Source organism: Scleropages formosus, chromosome 14 (assembly GCF_900964775.1).
Source record: "Scleropages formosus chromosome 14, fSclFor1.1, whole genome shotgun sequence".
Lineage (NCBI taxonomy): Eukaryota > Metazoa > Chordata > Actinopteri > Osteoglossiformes > Osteoglossidae > Scleropages > Scleropages formosus.
The window spans coordinates 23,711,706-23,732,198 of NC_041819.1; the positions used below are offsets into that span (position 1 = coordinate 23,711,706).

Here is a 20,493-nt window from a genome sequence, read left to right on the forward strand (position 1 = left end):
AGGCTGTTCATTTAGATTTTTTTGCTCGAGCCCCCCACCCCCGTAAATGATTCACTTTATACACACACACACACACACACACACACACACACACACACACACACACAGACACACACACACGCACACATTTTCGGAACCGCTTGTCCGATACGGGGTCGCGGGGAACCGGAGCCTACCCGGTAACACAGGGCGTAAGGCCAGAGGGGGAGGGGACACACCCAGGACGGGACGCCAGTCCGTCGCAAGGCCCCCCAAAGTGGGATTCGAACCCCAGACCCACCAGAGAGCAGGACCCGCTCCAACCCACTGCGCCCCCGATTCACTTTATAATAAACTAATATTTATGTTATGTTATATTAGTAGTACGATAAGAATTTGTGCCATAGACTGGCACCTCTCCAGGTTTCTCAGATAGGCTCCGGACAGATGCGACCTTGCGCTGGACCAGCGGTTAATGCCGATGGAAAACAAGCGGAAACACTGTACTAATATAAAAATACTCTTTTTTTGTGTGTCACACTTTTTCAGTTGACTCTGTAATCTGGGTTTGTCGCACATTCTTTATAGCTACAGATTTTTTTTTTTCTCTATGAAACAGTGGATTAACAGAAACAGGAGACTTTTTAAAACAAAATTGTTACGTTTGAAATGAATGAAAATATTTAAACTATACAGTTATGAAATGTGTGGGGGCGCGGTGGCGCAGTGGGTTGGACTGGGTTGGACCGGGTTGGACCGGGTCCTGCTCTCGGGTGGGTCTGGGGTTCGAGTCCCGCTTGGGGTGCCTTGCAGCGGACTGGCGTCCTGTCCTGGGTGTGTCCCCTCCCCCTCTGGCCTTATGCCCTGTGTTGCTGGGTGGGCTCCGTGACCCTGTCTGGGACTAGCGGTTCTGACAATGTGTGTGTGAGTTATGAAATGTAGCTCATATACAAAGCTCGTGACACGAACGGAACCACTGGCAGCGCGCGCGGAAAATCAAGGCAAATTATTTCAAAACAATGTGTAACTTTCACCGTCACGTTTGCAAATGATCATTTCAACATGGCCTAATTTTTTCCCATTATGGCATTAGAACAAAATATTAATTCAATGATTTTCCTTTTTTTTGGGTCCGCTTAAGTCGTGAAAGTCTTGGTCACTGATCCATTCTGTGAATTAATTGTTTCCCAACATAGTTACTGCACATGGAGATTTACCATCAGAGCAGCTCAAAAAGGTGTAAACCATGTCATGACGTTACAATCATAAAGAACGTAATGCATATATATCAGATTGTTCCAGTGAATTCCAGGCAAGCCCATATAATATCAGTTTACTGGGTTTCACCATGGATTTGGGCAGTAGAATAGTGTGCAAGTATAAAAACATAACCAAGTGCAAAATAAAGATGTACAATATAAAAAGTAATAAAAAACACATCAGGCTCCTGATGGCACTCTGCTCAGTGGTCCAACACCCTGGAGAGACCACTTCCTCACCCTTGGCCATAAAGTTCATAAACCTGAGTTGGGCTTCAGTCCCATTAGGAGTTTCGAGGCGGAGGGGTTGTCCGAGTATGCGGTCATTAATGTGACCATATTAATATTGCGAAACACATCCTACTCCCCTCGATTGCACCATGGAAAGACATTACAGCTGGAGTTGGGATTCAAACCCACGACCTGCAGCCAAAAGCCCACAAACATGGGCTTGTGGTCAGGCTGACCGACTGACCACCAACTGATTGGTGTCACCCACGCTGGAGAATGGGATGAAGGTGGGAGGAGGTTCAGTGGTTGGTCCCAAAGGGGCATAATCACTCCCGGGACCCTCTGGGGGGGGGTGGGGGGGTGAGGAGGTTCAGCTGCTATTGCCACTTACAAGGGAGAGCCGACAGGACGACTTCTGGCCCCTTCTCTCCTGTCTAAATCTGTCCCCCAAGACATTCCTCACACTTCCCACCCCCAATTTCTCTAATCCCCCCTTCCCCCACCCCCGATTCGCCCCGAGGGCAGAGAAAGCCTCGTTCCTTCAGCTGTGAGCGGTGCTCACTCCCCACCCCCGGCCTGCACCACTGTCTCCTTGACGTCCCACAATGCGCCTGTCCCAGGAGAGCCAACCCCACTTTAGGCTTTAGTGATTTTCGCAGCTCTGATGTGACCCCGCCCCTTTGAGACAGGTGCGCTCTGGGAAATTTTCACATGCCAGTGACGAGCACTGCAGGCGAGTCCTCTAAGGCGGATTGTCCGTCGTCTCCAGGACCTCCTTCCCGTTACTTCTACATCAATTATTACATTCATTATTTTTTAAATACACACATTTACTACATAATTTTATATATTAATGGTCTATTCAGCTTTTCTCCGTTTGACTTACAATGTAAATCTACTTAAAGCAATTTAACCATTCATGCAGCTCTTTGAAAACAGTGGAAGGAAGGGGGCAGTTGGTGGCCTTAGAGTCGAAGGTTCTGGGTTCAAATCCCACCTCCTACAATAACCGTCATCAACACATTCACTCTGTGTTGATCCAGCAAAAATGAGCCGGCTGTAAATAGGTAAATCACTGTAATATAAAACGTCACTGTTTGGAGAAATGTGTCAGATCAGGACTACCGGTTAGCTTTTTAAGCGCTCTCTAACACATGGGCTGGGTTCAATTCGCACTCTGGGAATATGTCAGGCAACAGACTAAGTTATCCTTTGTCGGCCCTGGAAACAGCTTGTTGGGTTTTCGGTGGTTTATGGTAAAACTTTGGCGATGGAAGAAATCAAAGAAATGACCTCAGTCACAGGCAGCAGGGGGGGTAGTGGTTAAAGCTTCTGCCTTCACAACATAGTACCCCAATTTGATTCCAATCATTACTTTTGCACCTCTGATCAAACTTCATACCCTGAAATGATACAGTAAAAATTACCCAGCTGTATAAACAGGTAAATCAGTGTAAGTAGCTTAACCTTGTCAACTGTTTTGGAGAAAAGAGTCAAAAGGAAACAGAGTGTAAACATAATTTTTATGTAATAATGGTCTATTCAGCTTTTCTCCATTTGACTTAAAATGTAAATCTACTTAAAGCAATTGCTCAGCCCCTAGGGAGGAGAGTAAAAGTTTCCAGGCAGTGCATTCACACTTTCACAGGTCCTGTCCACACACCCTATTTTTGCACTTTAATGAACCTTGTCAAACATCAATGATGGGGTTGTTGCCTAACATGAAATAAGCAACGATGATAGGTAATTAAAACCTGATCCGCCAGGTAGTAGCAACAGCGAGGGTTTCGTCTTACAACCCGTGACGTGCGTTCCGTGGCCGGAACAGTTCAAGGAGTGGGGGTCGGTCCCGTACAGCTGCGGTCTTTCAGCAGGTCGGTGCCTCTGGCATCTGTCGAACCCGTTTCCCTAAATGTATATGAGCTGGGTGGGCAGGCTCCAGTGCCAACGTCATGCATGCCACCCTTGGCTTCGTTTCCCATGATACGGCGAAGATCTCTTGAGTTTCCGTGCTCAACCCAGAGGGGTTAACCCCCACCCCGTGAGATCCAGTTGCACTCCTCCAGGAACCGACTCATCACTCCACCCTTGTGGCAAACACCATGAGGTTGGACGTCCTGGGCAGCTTCCGCGGCACTACCTAGTGAGGGTATTTCGAATTTTTAAACATTCACATCCATCACTTACACACAGGGGCAGCAAGTGGTGTCATGGTTAACGCTCTAGTCTCATAATGAGAAGGTCCCTGGTTCAAAGCCCCCTCCTGCTGTAGTGCCCTTAATCAAACTACTTACCCTGAACTGATACAGTAAAAATTACCCAACGGTGTAAATGACTAAGTAGTGTCCTAACCTAGCACTGTAAGGTACTTTGGAGAAGAGTGTAAAAGAAAGGAATTGGAGTGTTTTTTGCCTCCCCTCTCCCACTCAGCACAGTGTGACCAGATGAAGTTACTGAAATCAATATTCAAACAAACCTGCCGCAGAATTTATTGGATGAACTGACTCAGACAATATGGAAGTATCAAATCTTGAGACAATTAGAGTTTAAAGGTAAAAATGCTCTGCGTTTGGCCTGTAATTGGATTCCCCTTCATTGCAGAGACAAGAACAGATATTAAATGTGAAGGGAATTTAATAACCGCCACACCGCTGCGCACAACAAATCCCGTTCATTTCCAGGAAGACTCTCCAGAATCACGCTTTACTTATAGAGCAGAAAAAGAAGTACCGCGGGGAGCACAACAATCGCGATTTTGTTTCCGCTTTTTTGACCACGTTGCCCGTAAAGTTCGCCACGTCCTTCCTCTCTCCAGCTGGTTCCGCCCGATGTGGCTTCTCGGGAGCGATGAGTAACCGGGGCGGTGCTCATCAAGTCCCATATCGCCGCTCCGCTTCGTTCTGCCCTACTTGGGTGAACCGCACAGGCGAGCGGGTCGTGTTGGATTCGAGGAAGATCTTCGAAGCAGGGAAGATCCTTCACGCAACAAGCCACAGACTGCTAATTCTTGTGTGCAGGCGGAAGGGTTTAGAAGCTAAGGGCAGGTGAAGGGCCACAATTTGACCTTTGACCCTCATGTAAGCATCAGCGAGTTTAGCCGGTCACCCCATTGAGGAGGCGGATTGCCGGGAGCAGGAGTTGAGGGCCCGTTCCGCGTGCGGGTGCCCAGGGAATCGGAAAGAGGCGCAAAGGACACATCGTGTCCCTTCGAACCCCCGGCACGGTGACGAGGGCCAGCATGCATCCCCGCTAAGGCTCCTGGCCACCGCACGCTACGGTCGGAATGCGGGTGAAACCGGGCCCCTGACAGATGGGCCCTATTTATAGAGTCCTCCCCAGGGGTGTGAAGTTTCTTGAGGCTTCTCCCCAAGGCCACAGTTCCTTAAGGAGGCTGACTCACCCCCCTGGGCCCTGGCTAAGCCTTCCCACAATGCAGCAGGGGATTATAGAATGGGAGGCGATACACACACACACACATTTTCTGAACCGCTTGTCCCATACGGGGTCACAGGGAACCGGAGCCTACCCGGTAACACAGGGCGTAAGGGGAGGCGATACAAAGGCTCAGAAAGGAGTGCCGCACTGCGGGAGAAACTCAATCCCAGCGGCACACACTGTTTCCATTGCAGACGGACTCCGTCGGCCACCGGCCACTTTACTGCGGTTAAGCGGGATAATTATCAAGTTGACTTGCGTTCAGTGACGATGAGGAACGGCTCGTTTCAGAGTATGACAACAACCTTCTTGATCTTCTTTCCGTCTCAACGCGCTCAGGTGACGACAGCTCTACTGAAACATCCCTATGACTGTTTCAACCACAGGTTCCTTCTGGACAGAAATGGATTAAGCAGCAGGGAACAGGAATGCAGTTCATAACCTGCAATGTGACACTAATGATCTATAAGGGCCTGAAGGTGGTGTAGAGGCTACAGATGGCATCTTGGACTTAAAACAATCTGGGTTCAAATTGCCACTTGTCCTGCTGTACCCTTGATGAATACAATGAAGTAATACAATGAAAGACACCCTTCTGTATAAATGGGTAAATCATGTGAATAGCTTAGATTACAAATCTAACTTTGTAAGCCACCCTGGAAAAAGTATCAGTTAACTGAATACTAAAGGACATTTATTTATTTTTTTTTTTAAATTTAAACCACTGCAACTGGGCAGGAAATATAGTGCAAATTATACTTTAATTTCCAACGGAAAGAGCACCGGAGACATTCAGGAAGTGTTTCCTCCACTGCTATGTGGTGCAATGACCCAGGGGGTTGCTCACCTTAATCAAGACTCAAGACAGGTACAGCAACGGGTGCAAGAATGATGCACAACAAAAATTTTGAAATGCAAAGGGAAGATATTTATTTCTGAGAAGTAACTGTGGAAAAAGCAGGAATAAACATAAGAAGAGAAACAGACAAAACTTGTAGGGGTGTTCATTTATTTCCCATACCAGCTGATGTTAATTTACACAAGTGCCACCAGCAGCTGCATGCATGGTAATACTAAAAACACCTTTACAAATTAAGACAAAAGCGAAGAACTAATAACAGGTACCATTTGGTTGTTTACCTAAACCAAGTGAGTATCATTTACTAATAATAATAATAAAAAAAAAAAAAACTACTGTATTTCTGCATCTTTACCTTTCAGCTGCTGGAGTTTCCATAGATATGTGAAGTGATGAAACTCACAGCATAAATGCATGAACGTCCCCCCGTCACAAAGACCATGGGGGGTGCCCCTTTACGATGTCAAAATAAAGCCAGGACTTTACACCACAGACAAAGCTCTGCGACACTGGCTTCATGAGAACAGGACACGCAAAGGCCAAGCGTGGAGGTGACATGGCTTTGGAGTGCAAGCAGAATGGGTGGGGATACTTTCAAACCTCAAATGCTGGGAACTTGGACTTCTGAGGCTGCATCAGGTCAGCCAGAAAGTAGATGGTGCCGGCCATGCCTGATGACAGGAGACACGGAACAAACAGGGTCAGGAAAATCGTGGTGATCTCTGCAAACCTCGCAGCACATTTGTTAACTCAACTCGGTCAGGTGTGTAAAGGTGGACCTCAGGTAGGAGGTGTCACACCTCCGCACACACCTAACAGACACCGTTTGCGATCCCCATCCCCTTTACACTACCTTCAAAGAGAGAGAAGGGTGTGTCGGGCGTGCGGCAGCCATGCTTGCCATAGTCCATGCACCACTCAGCAAACTACAAGGAAAAAAAGGCATTAAAATCCCAATATGATACTCTGGAAGTCAAGGTACATAACGTCACTTTCTGTGGCTGACCAACATGGGTCCAATCACATTCCACTTTAGTAGAGACCAAGATCAGACATGACAAAAGAGGACAGAGCCCAGGGTACAACAGCAGTGCATTTGGGACTTGGAATATTCTAGAAAGAGGTCGTTAAACACAACAGAGCTGCTTGGCTTATTGGACGATTATGTCAAATACAATGCTGCTTGAAAGTATGTGAAGCCCTTGTGTCCCTTAGTTTTAACACAAAATGGTTATTGAACAAGAATCAGTGTTTCTCATGTGGCATAACAGGTGTGTAATGACCAATTACACATGTGGCTTTAGAGGAAATCATATGTGCAGTAGAAACACACAAGTAGTGCAAGTGTAAAAATACCAAGTTTCCCCGGTTAAACGAAATAGGTAAATAGAATCAGGTGTATCAGTCAGTCTCACAAACACACACACAGAGCCTGTCCCAAGCAGGGTCGCAGCAAACCGGAGCCTAACCCGACAACAAAGGGCGCGAGGCTGGAGGGGGAGGGGGACACACCCAGGACGGGACGCCAGACAGTCGCAAGGCACCCCAAGCAGGACTCGAACCTCAGACCCGCTAGAGAGTGGGACCCAGCCAAGCCAGCCGCACCCCCCAATCAATCAATCATTTATTAGTTTATTTTAATATTTTAAACAGGAATAATAGCAAGCCCTATAGGGTTCACATACTTTCAAGAAGTACTGTATCTTTGATCACATCTATAAACAGCCACAGGAAGCTTATCAGAGTTGGAACATCAGCATCAAGCAACCAACACACATAAATAAACCATTTTAACCTCACCATAGTGATTACTTTAAAAGCAACAATGAAATTTACCATAATTTCAATGGGGATGGAACACCACTACCGCAGGGTTCAAATAAAAGGCAAATGACAATCAGAACTGTGCGGTCTCACCCATGGAGGTGTGAAGGAGTGCAGTGCTCACCTTGCAGGCACGGTACAGGTACTTGGGGTCTCCTGTGACTTTGTACAGGGCCAGGAAGGTGTAGGCATTGCCAGCAGTCCCATGGCATAGACCATAGCCCTTCTGCAGGAGACCCCACTGCCAAATCACCTCCCCACACTGTAGGGCATCCGCCAGGTAACCGTCCCCGCCAAACACCTGCGGGGGTACAGGGATGTCACTTCACATCATCCTTGTAGCCAAGAGTTAGTGGTTAAAGAGAGCAAAGTACATAAATATATTTTTAAAGAGTGGCTGCATGGCTACACTAACGGGCTGTAACAGAAATACAACAGTTATGTGACTTTTTGAGACAATCTCTTTACAAAAGGTGACTGGAACAAGAAGGAAAAAATATGAATATTAATTCCCTCTTTTGATGCAATACACTATTATTTTTGTCCCTCTGAGATGTACGTCTCTTTTGAGAAAAGCACCTGTTAAATGAATAAATGTAATAAATAAGACATACTGTATGTAATAAATGGACCCCTATCAGTAACTGCAATAACGAACATGGCCACACGGGGTCACAGTTTGGCAAAAACCCCAAGAGCACTATGGGCGCAGCTGAAGGCCCCTCCTGCTGCGATTGTACCTTGTGGGCCTGCAGGAGCATGTAGACCACTCCGGGGGCACCATGGCACCAGTGCACCAGTAGATCACGTGAGTCCCCGATGCAAGGAGGGTAGTTCCCCGATGGGAACTTGAGCTGGCGAACGTAGTCGACGCTGGGCCTCACAAGTCCCTGTAGCCTCTCCTCGCCAACGCCGAAGTCAGGCTGTGGGGCACAGAGATGGGATTTAACACGAAAAGCTGCGTTACAGCGTTCTTGAACAGTCTCCCCAGCAAATGCAATCATTAGCTAATGGTATGAGGGCTCACCTGCATCAGGTAGTAGTAGATGCCCCCTAATCCGTGGGCGGCGCCAACGTAGTACTCCTGGTACCACTCGAAGAGCAGGGGGCTCTGCTGCTGCATGCGCCGCTTCTTGGACAGACTTTCCCCGGAGGCCAAGATGGCATCGCAGATCTGGGATACAGTGGGATGAGCCACTCTGACATCACACGTGGTGGAAAAATTACGAATGTGCTGGAAACGAGGAATCCGCTTGATGTACCGAATGCTGCATTTTATTATTCTCATACTCTCTGCCCGAGTGGCCTGTAACTGGGTGAACTGATACCAAATCAGCGCTGTCAAATGTAGAAAAGTGTTAAAAATATTTTTTCACCGTTTATCTTAGTATGAAATTATGTAAACCTGTCCTTCGGCATGTGTAACTTAGCATTAAGGAGCTAAATTAAATGAATTTAAAAGTTCATGCCACGTTCATACTTACATTCTTACATATTGGGGGAAAAATGCGGCAGCATAGCATGGTAATGTTTGACAAAAAACATAAGACAGGGTAACTGACTTTACTAAAATATCAGGTGACTATACACTAAGATAAGGCATTAATATAAACAGTAAATACCAGATATGAGGCCCGTGTGCCACTTGATGATGTACCTGCTGGATGTATTGCATGGGGATCTTCTCCTGCCCAAACTGCTGGTTGACAAAGACCAGGGAGTACAGGTATCCCACCCTTCCGTAAAGCAGTTCATCCGGAAGGTTCCGCGACCCCTTCACCACATCCTGGTGGTATTTTAGGAGCCTGGGGAAGTGAGAGACGAGTCCTTACAACAGAGTTACCCCACTGTGTCAAAACACGCTTGTAAAGCGCTTTTCAGGGTGACAGAGGTGCTATTCTTTAGCACAGCATGCAGGCTCCTCAACTTGTGAATAACCTTCCAATCCCAGTTGTATCCAGAACTTTTGTCTGTAACTTAAAAGTCACTTTCAAAAAAAACTCAACCCATAAGAGGTCAATAATACAGATGTCCCTCAATTTATTCATGAGTTACCTTCTGTACAAAAATAAGTTTTTACTTGAAAGACTTTTTTTTTAATCCCACACAACTCTGTGTGGGTGTGCTTTACTGCCACCTATTGGCTCGGAGGGTAAACAGAGGCCATACTCTGCTACAGCCAGAAATTTTAGTGAAAAAATGCAATTAGAAATAAACTGGAAAAAGTACCATCGAAAATCTGTAAAGAGACCACACATAAGATTCCAGTAGTATACTTGGAAAATTTCCAACTGTAAAAGCAAACATTTACATGTATTAATTTAGCTGATGTTGTCCTGCAAAGTAACTTAGTGTTGTGCTATTGACGATGATTTACCCATTTGTACTGCCATGTAATTTTTACTGGAGCAAAAGGTAAGTACCTTGCTCAAAAGCATTAGGTGGGATTTGAACCCGCAACCTTTGTGTTCAAAAGGCAGCAGCGCTGCCACCACGTATTCTACTGTCCTTTGTACCTGCTTACACACTCCTCTGCCTCCTGGCTCTTCTGCAGCCTGTGGTGGACCACGGCAGCCACCGCTAGCGGACCTGCATCACCGCAAAGGAAAGTCACCGTGCGCCGTGTCAGACGCTGCAGGCTGCGGTTCACGTAGTCCAGCGCCCTCTGTAGGTAGGAAGTCTCCCCAAAAACACTGTGGAGATGCAGGTAGAGCAGGGCGATTCCTGTGGGGGGAAGGCTTGGTTTTCGTACAAAATATCAATAAAACTAACAAGCATGCTAATTTAGGACAACCCTATCGCCATGGTGCACACATGGCCTTAGCGACAGATTTGTTGTTCTTGTTTATGATCCAAGAGACCAAACACAGTCCTCACCTGCCCATCCCGTGTAGCCACTGCAGTCCCGGGGGTCAGCGGACTTGAGTCCATTCTCCATGTGGGACAGAAGCTCGCTGATCTTACTCCTCAGCCGCCCAGCAAAGTCTGCAGTCAACTAACAGGAACAGTAGGCAAACAAAAAAACATGCGAAACAAGACGATAAATGAAAAAACTACAGACAGATGGAGAATAACCGTATTAATCCCAGAAGGAATCGGCTAAGGCAACAGTAGTACATAAAGTGATAGAACCCTGGAATAAATAAAATTCATGCTGAATCAAATACAAAAGTGCGCAAATGTGAAAATGAAATGAAAAGACAAAATGTTTGAGGACATGAACTTGTGACCACGTGACTGGGGAGTAGCTCTGCTGCTGCTGCTGCTGCTGTACTCCTGATGGAAGCACAATGATTTTTGAAAAAAAATACCCACTTGTGTCAATGAGGTTATATTTATTATAAGAAATGCGGGATGTCTGGTAACATAGTCGTTAGAGCTGCTGACTTTGGATCCAAAGGTTGGATCTCACCTCCAGCTGTAGCACCTGAAAAAAACACAGTGCTCCACTAAAATTATGCAGCTGTATAATTGGATAAATAATTTTAAGTATCTTAACACTGTAAGTCACGTTGGAGAAAAGCATCAGCTAGTAAATGAATAAATAATTTACAAACACTGGAACTCTCAGGCCGTTTGTAGTTTTCAAACAGAATGTTTTTATTGATCCGAGGTTGTTTTTGTGGTGTTAAACACGCGTGGGTTTTTTGTTAAAGGGAAAAATGTGTGTGAGACAAACTGCAACTGTCAGTGTCCCGAGGCGCGAGACGCCGTCACGCCCACCACCGCGCGACCTACTGCTGTTTAAAGCTTCTTTTTTTCCTTTTTTTTTGCCTCCCGCTAGTCGGGACTCCGGACGCAGCGGCCCAGGCGATGCCGTACCCCTCCGTGCTGGTCGAACAGGCCCTGCGAGCAGGCGGCCGAGCCGTCGTGGTCCCGGTACGGGTTCTTCAGGGCCCGGGAGGCCATGCTGTGCGCCGCCATGCGGCTCGCTTTCAGGGCGGGAACAAGAACGACAGCAACACGGAGGACGGGACCAAGGACCGGGGCCCAGCCAGGCATACAGCGTGAGCGTCCTCCCCCGGTTTCTGCTTCAGGAGAAGAGACCGCGTGTTAAGCCCGGCGACCAGGTTCCAACCTGCCGGAAGTCACGCGCGCTGCTGCTGCTGCACACTCACACAGACAGAGCAGCAGGTACTCGTCAGCCTGTTAGTAGTGCTACAACGAGCTCAAACTGGGCGCAAAAGCAGCTCAGGTACTGCAGGAACTTAGTTCAATCATAATAACAGAACATGCATTCATACACGAGTCTAAAAAGCTGCAAAACACGCCTAGTCGCATTATTGTTTTGCTCCAACACCTGCGTACATACAGCAGCGACACTCCTGCTGCACAACTCGAAGCAGACGGATTCCAGTCTGTTGAGCTGAGCATGCGCACGACTACCGTAATACTTCCACTCAAGTACCCATATATTTGCTTCACGTCCGAGCGACTTTTACCCCCGCCGCAAATATTATAATAACGTGGTAATAAAGATGTATGATCGATTCCTTTTCGTGTACTTTCATTATCAGGATGCGTTTTCCTTCGTGCAAGCCAGCTTTACATTAAATATTAATTAAATTACATCATATATGATAAATCTGAAATTTAAAAACAGTGAGCTGCACCTGTCCATCGCAAAATTATTATTATTATTATTATTGTTATTATTATTAATAGGCCAATTATTTATTTTTTTTTCCTTTGGCCAGAAAAAGTAGAGTTCCTGCAATTTTCCAGTCTCTGTTTAATTCTCAGTTTAATAAGCAAAGCTTTCCAAGGCCATGTCTGTGGGACACTAATTAGCAGACAAACCTCAGTGCTGCAGAAACATTGTTTTGCGCAAGAATATTTAACAAAGATATTGTGCAACACGCTGTTAATGAACTCGTTTGTATTTCATCTGAAGTTAAAGAGCGCCTGTCCTTGTTAACTGTGATGAAGCAGGTCACTTGTTCTGCCAAAAGCGACACGTGTTTGTATTGTTCCACAAAACTGGTACTTAAGTTTTTTTTTTTTTTTTTTTTTAAATTTTTTTCCCTATTGATAGCAGACAAAATGTTTCCTCATTAGTGTCATTTCCATTTTACAACTTACTGTCTCATTTTTTTCCCCATCATTATTATTTCTGAGCTCTGTTTCGGTAAAACTCAGAACTGAGAGAAAAAATGTAAGTTTATGGCCCTTCTATTCACTGCAGTTTTTGTTCTTTAATAATTTTATACAGTGTGGACACATTTGACCCTCTGCCGGCCCTCAGGCAGTGGCCCGTAGAAACTCTATTAGATATGAGCAGTGTCCACTCAGAGGGTCTTGGGGTCAAATCCCCCTCCTGCTCTAGTACCCTGATCAAGTAACTGTAGTTGCACTTAAATTTCTTTATTGCTTAGATGCTTTCCTCCAAAGCGACTTCCAATGAGAAATGAAATAAATACATGTAAATGTAGTACTGCTCGCCTAATTATACCTTATTTCAGCTTCTTTTGGAGGATTCAGCACCACCCGGAGTAAACTTTCCTTACACATGTTGCTGAGCACATATAAAATTTTAAATTTTTACTTTTTATTGGAGCCAGTTTTACAGTAAGTTCCTTGTGCAGGGTACTACAGCAGGAAGTTGGATTTGAACCTGCAGCATCTGGGTCCAGACTAAGGCTGTAGGTACAGTCAAAACATGACTTGCTGCCCCTTACCCTAGCCGCCTGTGTCATTTACCGTGATGTTTGTATTTTCTACAGCAGTGCGTTGTTTCTTGTTGACTCCTGCTACTTACCCTAGTACTCCCACTACTTACCCTGCTACTTACCTAGGCATTTACCATAAACTGATACCATAAATTTGTAGCACAGTGGTTGAAAGTGCTGCCTTTCGACCCATAGGTTGTAGGTTTGAATCCCACCTCCTTTTGTTGTACCCTGGAACAAGGTACGTACCCTAAATTGCTTCAGTAAAATTACCCAGCTGTATAAATGGGTACGTAATAGTAGGTAGACTAACATTTATGTTGTAAAAATTATTTTGCTGTGTAAATGGTTAAATCAGTGTAAAATTGCTGACCTTCACTGTAAATCACTTTGAACAGAGTCATAAGCTAAATAAAGGCACATAGTAACACACACACACACACACACACACACACACACACACAGTCTGAAGCTGCTTGTCCCAAGCGGAGTCGTGGTGAGCCGGAGCCTAACCCAGCAACATGGGGCGTAGGGCTGGAGGGGGAAGGGACACACCCAGGATGGGACACCAGTCCATCACAAGGCACCCCGAGCGGGACTCGAACCCCAGACCCACAGGAGAGCAGGATCCAGTCAAACCCACTGTGCCACCATACCACCACCCCCTGAACATAGTAATTTAATTTTAATTATTGACTGGTTTTCACTGGTAATTAGTAATCGTACCATGTTGTTTTCAGTAAAACTGAAGCTGTTGGGGGATGCAGTGGCACAGCGGATTTGGCCGGGTCCTGCTCTCTGGTGGTTCTGGGGTGTGAGCCCTGCTTGGGGTGCCTTGCGATGGACTGGTGTCCCATCCTGGGTGTGTCCGGGTTAGGCTCTGGCTTGCTGCAACCCTGCTCAGGACAAACTGTTTCCAACAATATGTGTGTGTGTGTGTGTGTCTGTGTGTGTGTGTGTGTGTGTGTGTGTGTGTGTGTGTGGTTATCTTAATGCTCACATTTACTTATTTCCACCAAGAATGCTTATTTATTCTATGTAACTCTTCTAGCTTTAATTTCTACCAGCAGCACACCTGTCATTTTGGGTTCAGATAGTACTGGTGCTCTTAGAATTATTTTTTTTTTTCTCAATATAAGTTTACTTTTATTCACAGAGACGCATGTACAAAAATATGAATATCTCACAAATAGGCCAAGATCTTCTTTATAGGGAATATTTCTGGGGAGAAAAAAAAAAAACAACTGTCACTGTGAAGTGAGTGTGGGCTCTGTAGACAGTATGATGTGTGGTAAAATACAGTAAAATACAGTAATGAATCCTCAGTACATACAGGGGACATAGTTGTGTGACCATTAAAAATTGTTGGGCTGTGTGGGGAATTTGGCTCATATCTATTTTACACCAAAAGGAAAATCAAGAAGGGTTGAGACTTAAAAAAAAAAAATATCTGAACAGTTTTTCATTGATTTCCTGCTGGGGGGCATGAAGGTGCTCTAGACCACAGGGGTCATAATGGGGCTGAGTGGCTAGAACTGTCTTCAAATTTTAAAGGTTGCATGTTTGAATCCCACCCAGTGCTGTAGTGGCCTTGAGCAGGGTGCTTCCCTGAAAATTACTCCTACTACTAAAAAAAAAAAAAACCCTTTCCAGGTAAACCACTGAACCACTGTAAGCTGAGTTGGAGAAATGTGCCAGACAAACAAATAAATACAATGTTTTACAGGTCCTTGAATTTTTGACAAGTTGCACCGCTGACCCAAACTGTCGAGAAGGAAGTGCAATGAATAAAAAAACTTAAATTTAGGATTTCTCAGCATTCGCCAGGTGCGGCTTCCCGCTACTTCCGCACTTCCTCGTACCCAGGATCGCCCATAACTGGCTCATCAGCTTTGAATTCCAGGTCTGGGCTCCACCGCTAAGGACTGGAAAGCGGGGCCCCCTCGTGCGTAATGACTCGCCATCCCCAGTAAGACACCTCTGGGAAAAGAGCGGAGTGGCTCCTCATTAGTCTCTGCCCCCCGCCCCACTCTCCCTTTGTTACTCACCTTCAAAATATTTTCTGAGATTAAAATGGGGAAAAAAAAACCCTGCGCAAAAGCAATATTTCATGAGTGTTGAATGGAATTATTGATAGTGGCAGATTTATTTCGGAGTAATGGGCCAAATATTATCAAGCTGGGGAAACAGCAGCTCAAGGTTAGCTATGCAACGCTCGCGCTCTAATATTGAGTTGTTCCCCAGGCGCATAATTTAATTCCGGCCTGGTTATATTTTCTATTAGGCACAAGGCCACCGATTGGACGGCAGCTGCAGGAACCCTTTGCACGCCGCGTGTCGTGCTGTTTCTGGGAGGGACGAGCAGGCCCGCTGGGGGATGGGGGGGGGGTCTCCGCAGCCGCCAATTAAGAGCCATTATTTCTCCTTAAAGAATGACCCGACAGAGTGCACCGTGGTATTTTGTGGACTGGTTTTTCCATGAAAGCTCATTTTTTTGGGGGGTTATTAGTATCGCCTTTTGATGCAATTCCAATGAAAGAGTATAAATCTTATGAAAGGGTTAAAAAAAATTGTGGTGTCGCTGCCTGGCTGAGATAAATTCCCTGAAATATGTAGATCGGACCATCAAGCTGACACTCGTTGACCAGAAATTTTTGCTTAAACTGATGTGCATACTGAAGTGTATCATGAGCTCATTTAGTGTGCACACACACATACACAGAACACCCTATTAGGGTTTTAATTCAGCATCACTTATTATTATTATTATTATTATTATTATTATTAATAAGAAGAAGAAGAATAACTGATGGCACATAGTGTATAGCATCTTTCCCAGACCCTCATTGCAATGACAGCCTTCTAACACCAGGTGGCGTATTTTATTGCATACTTTACTTGCCCTTAAAACCAAAAAGAGAAGCGAGTGTAAAGACCAAAGTGGATCACATGAAGGGGAACAAAGAGTAGAACTGAACAAACTGGGCGGCTAAGAGGCACAGATAAAAGGAATCACCATGTATGAAAAATCCTCCTGATAATTAAGCAACAGTTGCATGCTGGGAGAAAGGAAAGAGGCAAAGTTTGCCTCCAGGGAACAGCTGAGATTCACAGGGGTGCCGGGGAGGCCTCTGATCCGCCCTGCTTTGAAACCAGTTGTTACCAGGTGCACCGGTCCCAATGTCCCCTAGATGGCGCTACTAAACTGTTTGGCCATCGAACGATGCGGGAAACCTTCCCCGCGCTGGGGGTAAAAAAGCAAGGGAAGAGCCCTTTTCATAACAGCCAACAATGCTGGTTTTAGGAGAGTCACACGAGTAGCTTGGTGTTCCGATGTACGAGACCAGCTGGTGGCGCAGCGGTTAGAGCTCCTGCCTTCAGACTGCAAAGCTCCAGCTTTGACTCCCACCTCCACTGTGCGGTGATTTACCAGCTTGTACAGCTGGATAATTTTTACTGCATCAGTTTGGAGTAAGTGCCTCGAGCAAGGGTACTACAGCAGGAGTGGGGATTCGAACCGGTGACCTCTGAGCCCAAAAACAGCGGCTATAATCGCTACACCCCCAAAGGGTGGAGGAGGAGGGGGCGGAGCTGCCCTCTTGACAAGGCGATGAACTGATATTGTACTGCTGAGGAAGCGCGGCGGGACTTAAACACACTTGACATTTTGGATACAGTTATGGAGCGAGGCTCTTGAATAATTCAGTGCGATAGACAGGCTCCGGCAGAAACGTTTCCCTCCTGCGCCGTCGGCCGGCTCCCCTCGTTCCCGCGTGTTATCGACCGCGGAGTTTAAACCGCCTCATCCCGGGGTGAGGATCCCATGAACGGGTGTCCCCGCTTTATTTATTGATAGACCAGCGATCGGCAGGGAAGCTGGCGATCGTCTCGAACCCCACGATGACCCTGAGGACCGGCAGGGCCCCGTGTCCCGCTGCTGGCTGAAAGCACCCGCTCCCCAGAATGCCGTCGTGCTCGAACCTGGGAGCGCGGTGTGGGCGTACAAGAAAGCAAAATCCATACTGGAGTTCAGAGCGCCTTTGTTGTCCTCCGTTTGTTTTGCTGCTGCCCGTTAAGATGTGGTGTGAAGTGGCAGACGGTTTCCAGGGACGACGCTGCAGACGGGTGGACGTCTAGAGTCCAGAGCCAAACAAAGGTCTGTGAGGCTCTCAACACCTTTGTCCCTTCATGTACTTTCAGAAGTATCTATCTATCTGTCTGTCTGTCTGTCTGCAACACAGAAACGGAAACCAGAGCACGGAGAGAGATTATGAACACCTCCACGCACGCAAAGGAAGGAAATAAAAAATATTGCAATATTCACTTTCACACAGGTCTGTAGTTTCTGTGAGTTATCATACATATTGGATCCGTTTTTTGCCACGGGGGTAAACGCTGATTCCCTTCAGTTCTCTTTGAGATTTGCCCACACCGGCTGGGCTTTAAACATGAGACCTGAGCTCCTGCCGCTGTCACATTATATCGGTTTTGCGGCGCTTTAGCAGTGGTTACGAACGAGTCTCTGTTGGTGTATTAGTGTCTTTTTGCAGGAAAAGGGAAATAACATGAGAAAGCGAGAGCATTTTTGTCAAGGGTTAGGGTTAATTAGGGTTAGGTTGGGTTAAAGTTTGGGTTAGATTCAGTTAGGGTTTGTTGGATTATGGTTAGGGTTGAACTTGAACACCTCCAAGGGTTGGCTCTATTGTGCTCAGGAATAACAGGGTTAGGGTTAAGGTTAATCAAGGTTAGACTTAGGGTTAGACGAAGGCTTAGGTTTAGGGTTACTTAGGATTAGCACATCTTCACTTTGATCACTCTTGAGTTTCTTTCTTGAGTCGGGGTTAGGGTTAGTTAGGGTTAGTCAGGGTTAGGGGTAGCGTTAGTTAGGGTTGCAGTGAGGGTTATGGTTAGTTAGGGTTAGAGTTAGGGTTAGTCAGGGTTACGGTTAAGGTTAGTTAAGGTTAGGCTTAGCACGTCTTCGTTTTGTCACTTTCGTTGGCTCTGTAGTGCCTAGGAATAACACTGCTTAAAATGAACTAGAATGACTTCTGCAATAAAGTTTGCAGAAGCTGAAAAAAGACTCAAAATACAGGTTCATGCTGAGAAGGGTGAAGGCGGTCAACGAGGCCTGTCGTTCTGTCTGAATGGTGGTCCCACTCCACCTCTGTCCTGTGTGGTACCAGGATGGCCAATCACACTTCACCAGTAAGTGCAACAAACCCCAAGGACTGAGCAGCTTCTTAAACAGTCTTCAAGTGGATCGGGATCACAGAGCCTCATGCAGCACCCTGCCGCTCCTGCAGTTATGTCCACATTCAAATGGAAATGACCATGACCGCAGAAGTCCAGTCAAATCAGCACCTTCTCTAAGGTACAATAGGATCTCTTTAGGCATTGGTACACATGACATCTGAGTCCTTATGCTCTGTGGAGTATTGAGTGAAGAAGCATGTTACTCCTAACCCCAACCCTAACCTTAACCTGGTCCTGCTCATATCTCCTTGTATGATGTCTAGAGAATCTGCCAACATCCCATACCACACTCTACAGCGCTCTTGATCCAGGCCATGGAGATATCCCACATGAGCTGTTAGAACTTGCTACTGTGTGGTCTTCCAGCCTTCACCATCAAGCCTCTCCAGATGATCCTGAATGCTGCTGCACGAGTTGTGTTTGACCTTCCAAAGAGCTCCCATTCATCTCTCCTCCTCACCTCCCTCTACTGAATTCCTGTAGCTGCACCTATCAAGGTCAACTCTCTGGTTATGTTCTAAAAGACCATTAAAGGTTCAACACCCTGATACTTGCAGGACTTGATTGCTCCTTCATACCTGGCCGCTTGGTGGCTCCACTCACAAGAAATCCAAAATGAAAAGTGTGTAGGTTCATGGTTTTAACTCCGGTGTGGTGGAATTAGCTCCATCCAGCTCTCTCCCTCAGAGCTACTGAATCCCTCCAGCATTCGAGGGTCTCAAAACATATCACTGGAGGAAAATATCTGCCAAAAGAATAAATGCGAATATAAAAATAAGTGGGTCCAGTCCTCTGGCCTGGGAGGGCAGATCGAACAGGTAGTGCAATCAGAAACGACAGCATGATCTGCACATGTGTGATGGTCAAAGCCAGCGAAGAAGCTGCAGCTCTTAGAAATGTCAAAGTGGGAGGAGCAGTCAGGGAGGACAGAAAGGACACTGTATAGAGCAGTCAAAGTGGGTGGAGCAGTGAAGGTGGGCGGAGCCATGGCAGTGGGCGGGACACTAAGGCAGAACTGGTCAACATACAAGCTTGCAAGGCCCAGAGGGCCCACTGTGCTGGGGCGGGGGGGCACTTTCTGGGCCTCATGGGGTAAGAAACTGATGAAACGAATGATGATAACGAAACTGAAAACGCTGATGAAGGCATCTTGCCGAAACGCATCCATCACGTTACAAGGAACACACCTATAGTGGTAAGCTTGTGTCTGCTCTCCCATCTTTGCTTTAATGTAAGAAACTAAATGCACACACACACAGAGAAATCCAAACAAACGCATTTTTAATGATAAAACTTTGGTCCAAAAGTATATTTTCAGAGCCTGGGGTGGCGTATGACCTGAATCTCGCTCTGTCTGACTCTCTCTCACTCCTCCCCTCATCTCCTCCTTCCCCCAAGCGGTCCGGCGCTCAACACGGCAGCGGGAGGAGCCGAGACTCCGCTTCCCCGGAGCAGGTGTCACAGGTGAGCTGCAAAGAGTGTTTATTTGTTTTGTTTTGTTTTGTTTTTTTTTCCACCCGCCTTCAAACCAATCATCCATAGCCTGTTGGCAGAATCCCCCGCCTACTCACCGATACCAACCTGGGCATCGCCCAGCAGCTCAAACCCTATCGATTCCTCTCCTCTCTCCCTCGAGCCTCCGACTCCAAATTTGGGAAACCTTCCCTTTCCTGTCGTCCTTTTCCCGTTTTGGCGAAGACATTCTGTCCATACGGGCCGCTCTGGTGGGGGGCCACTGCGTTTGCGTTTGAGAAGATTCAGCGGCTCACCCTCGGGCGGAACCGAGAGGAATCGCTGGAACTCCTGTTCCTGGAACGCTTCCTCGGCATAATTTGAAAGGCTGGAGAGGTTTTGAATGGCTTGGTGTTTTAAAAAGTGTTGTCCTGCCCCGAGAGTCTCCGAGGCTCGGACGAGTCAGAAATCAAATTTTTCACTATAGGTATAAAAGCATAACAAAATTTAGTGAATATGTTGTACAGATCTC

The 20,493-nt window shown here is 46.4% G+C and overlaps 1 protein-coding gene across 6 annotated transcripts; it reads right to left on the reverse strand.

Moving 5' to 3' along the window:
• Positions 1-5,799: 5,799 nt before the first annotated feature.
• LOC108928928 (glutathione S-transferase LANCL1-like) lies at positions 5,800-11,965 on the reverse strand. 6 transcript variants are annotated; one of them, XM_018743131.2, is made up of 11 exons: positions 11,900-11,965; positions 11,410-11,615; positions 11,000-11,014; positions 10,465-10,582; positions 10,104-10,311; positions 9,245-9,392; positions 8,615-8,761; positions 8,328-8,510; positions 7,712-7,888; positions 6,617-6,689; positions 5,800-6,434 (listed from the first exon to the last, which is right to left on the reverse strand). In XM_018743131.2, the coding sequence occupies exons 2-11, from the start codon at positions 11,587-11,589 to the stop codon at positions 6,358-6,360; spliced, it is 1,326 nt and encodes a 441-aa protein (XP_018598647.1). In that variant the 5' UTR covers positions 11,590-11,615; positions 11,900-11,965; the 3' UTR covers positions 5,800-6,357. The 6 variants fall into 6 exon arrangements, with proteins under 6 accessions (XP_018598647.1, XP_018598648.1, XP_018598645.1 ...); XM_018743132.2 differs by having other exon boundaries at positions 11,410-11,618; positions 11,900-11,952; XM_018743129.2 differs by having other exon boundaries at positions 11,888-11,932.
• Between the last annotated feature and the right edge of the window lie 8,528 nt (positions 11,966-20,493).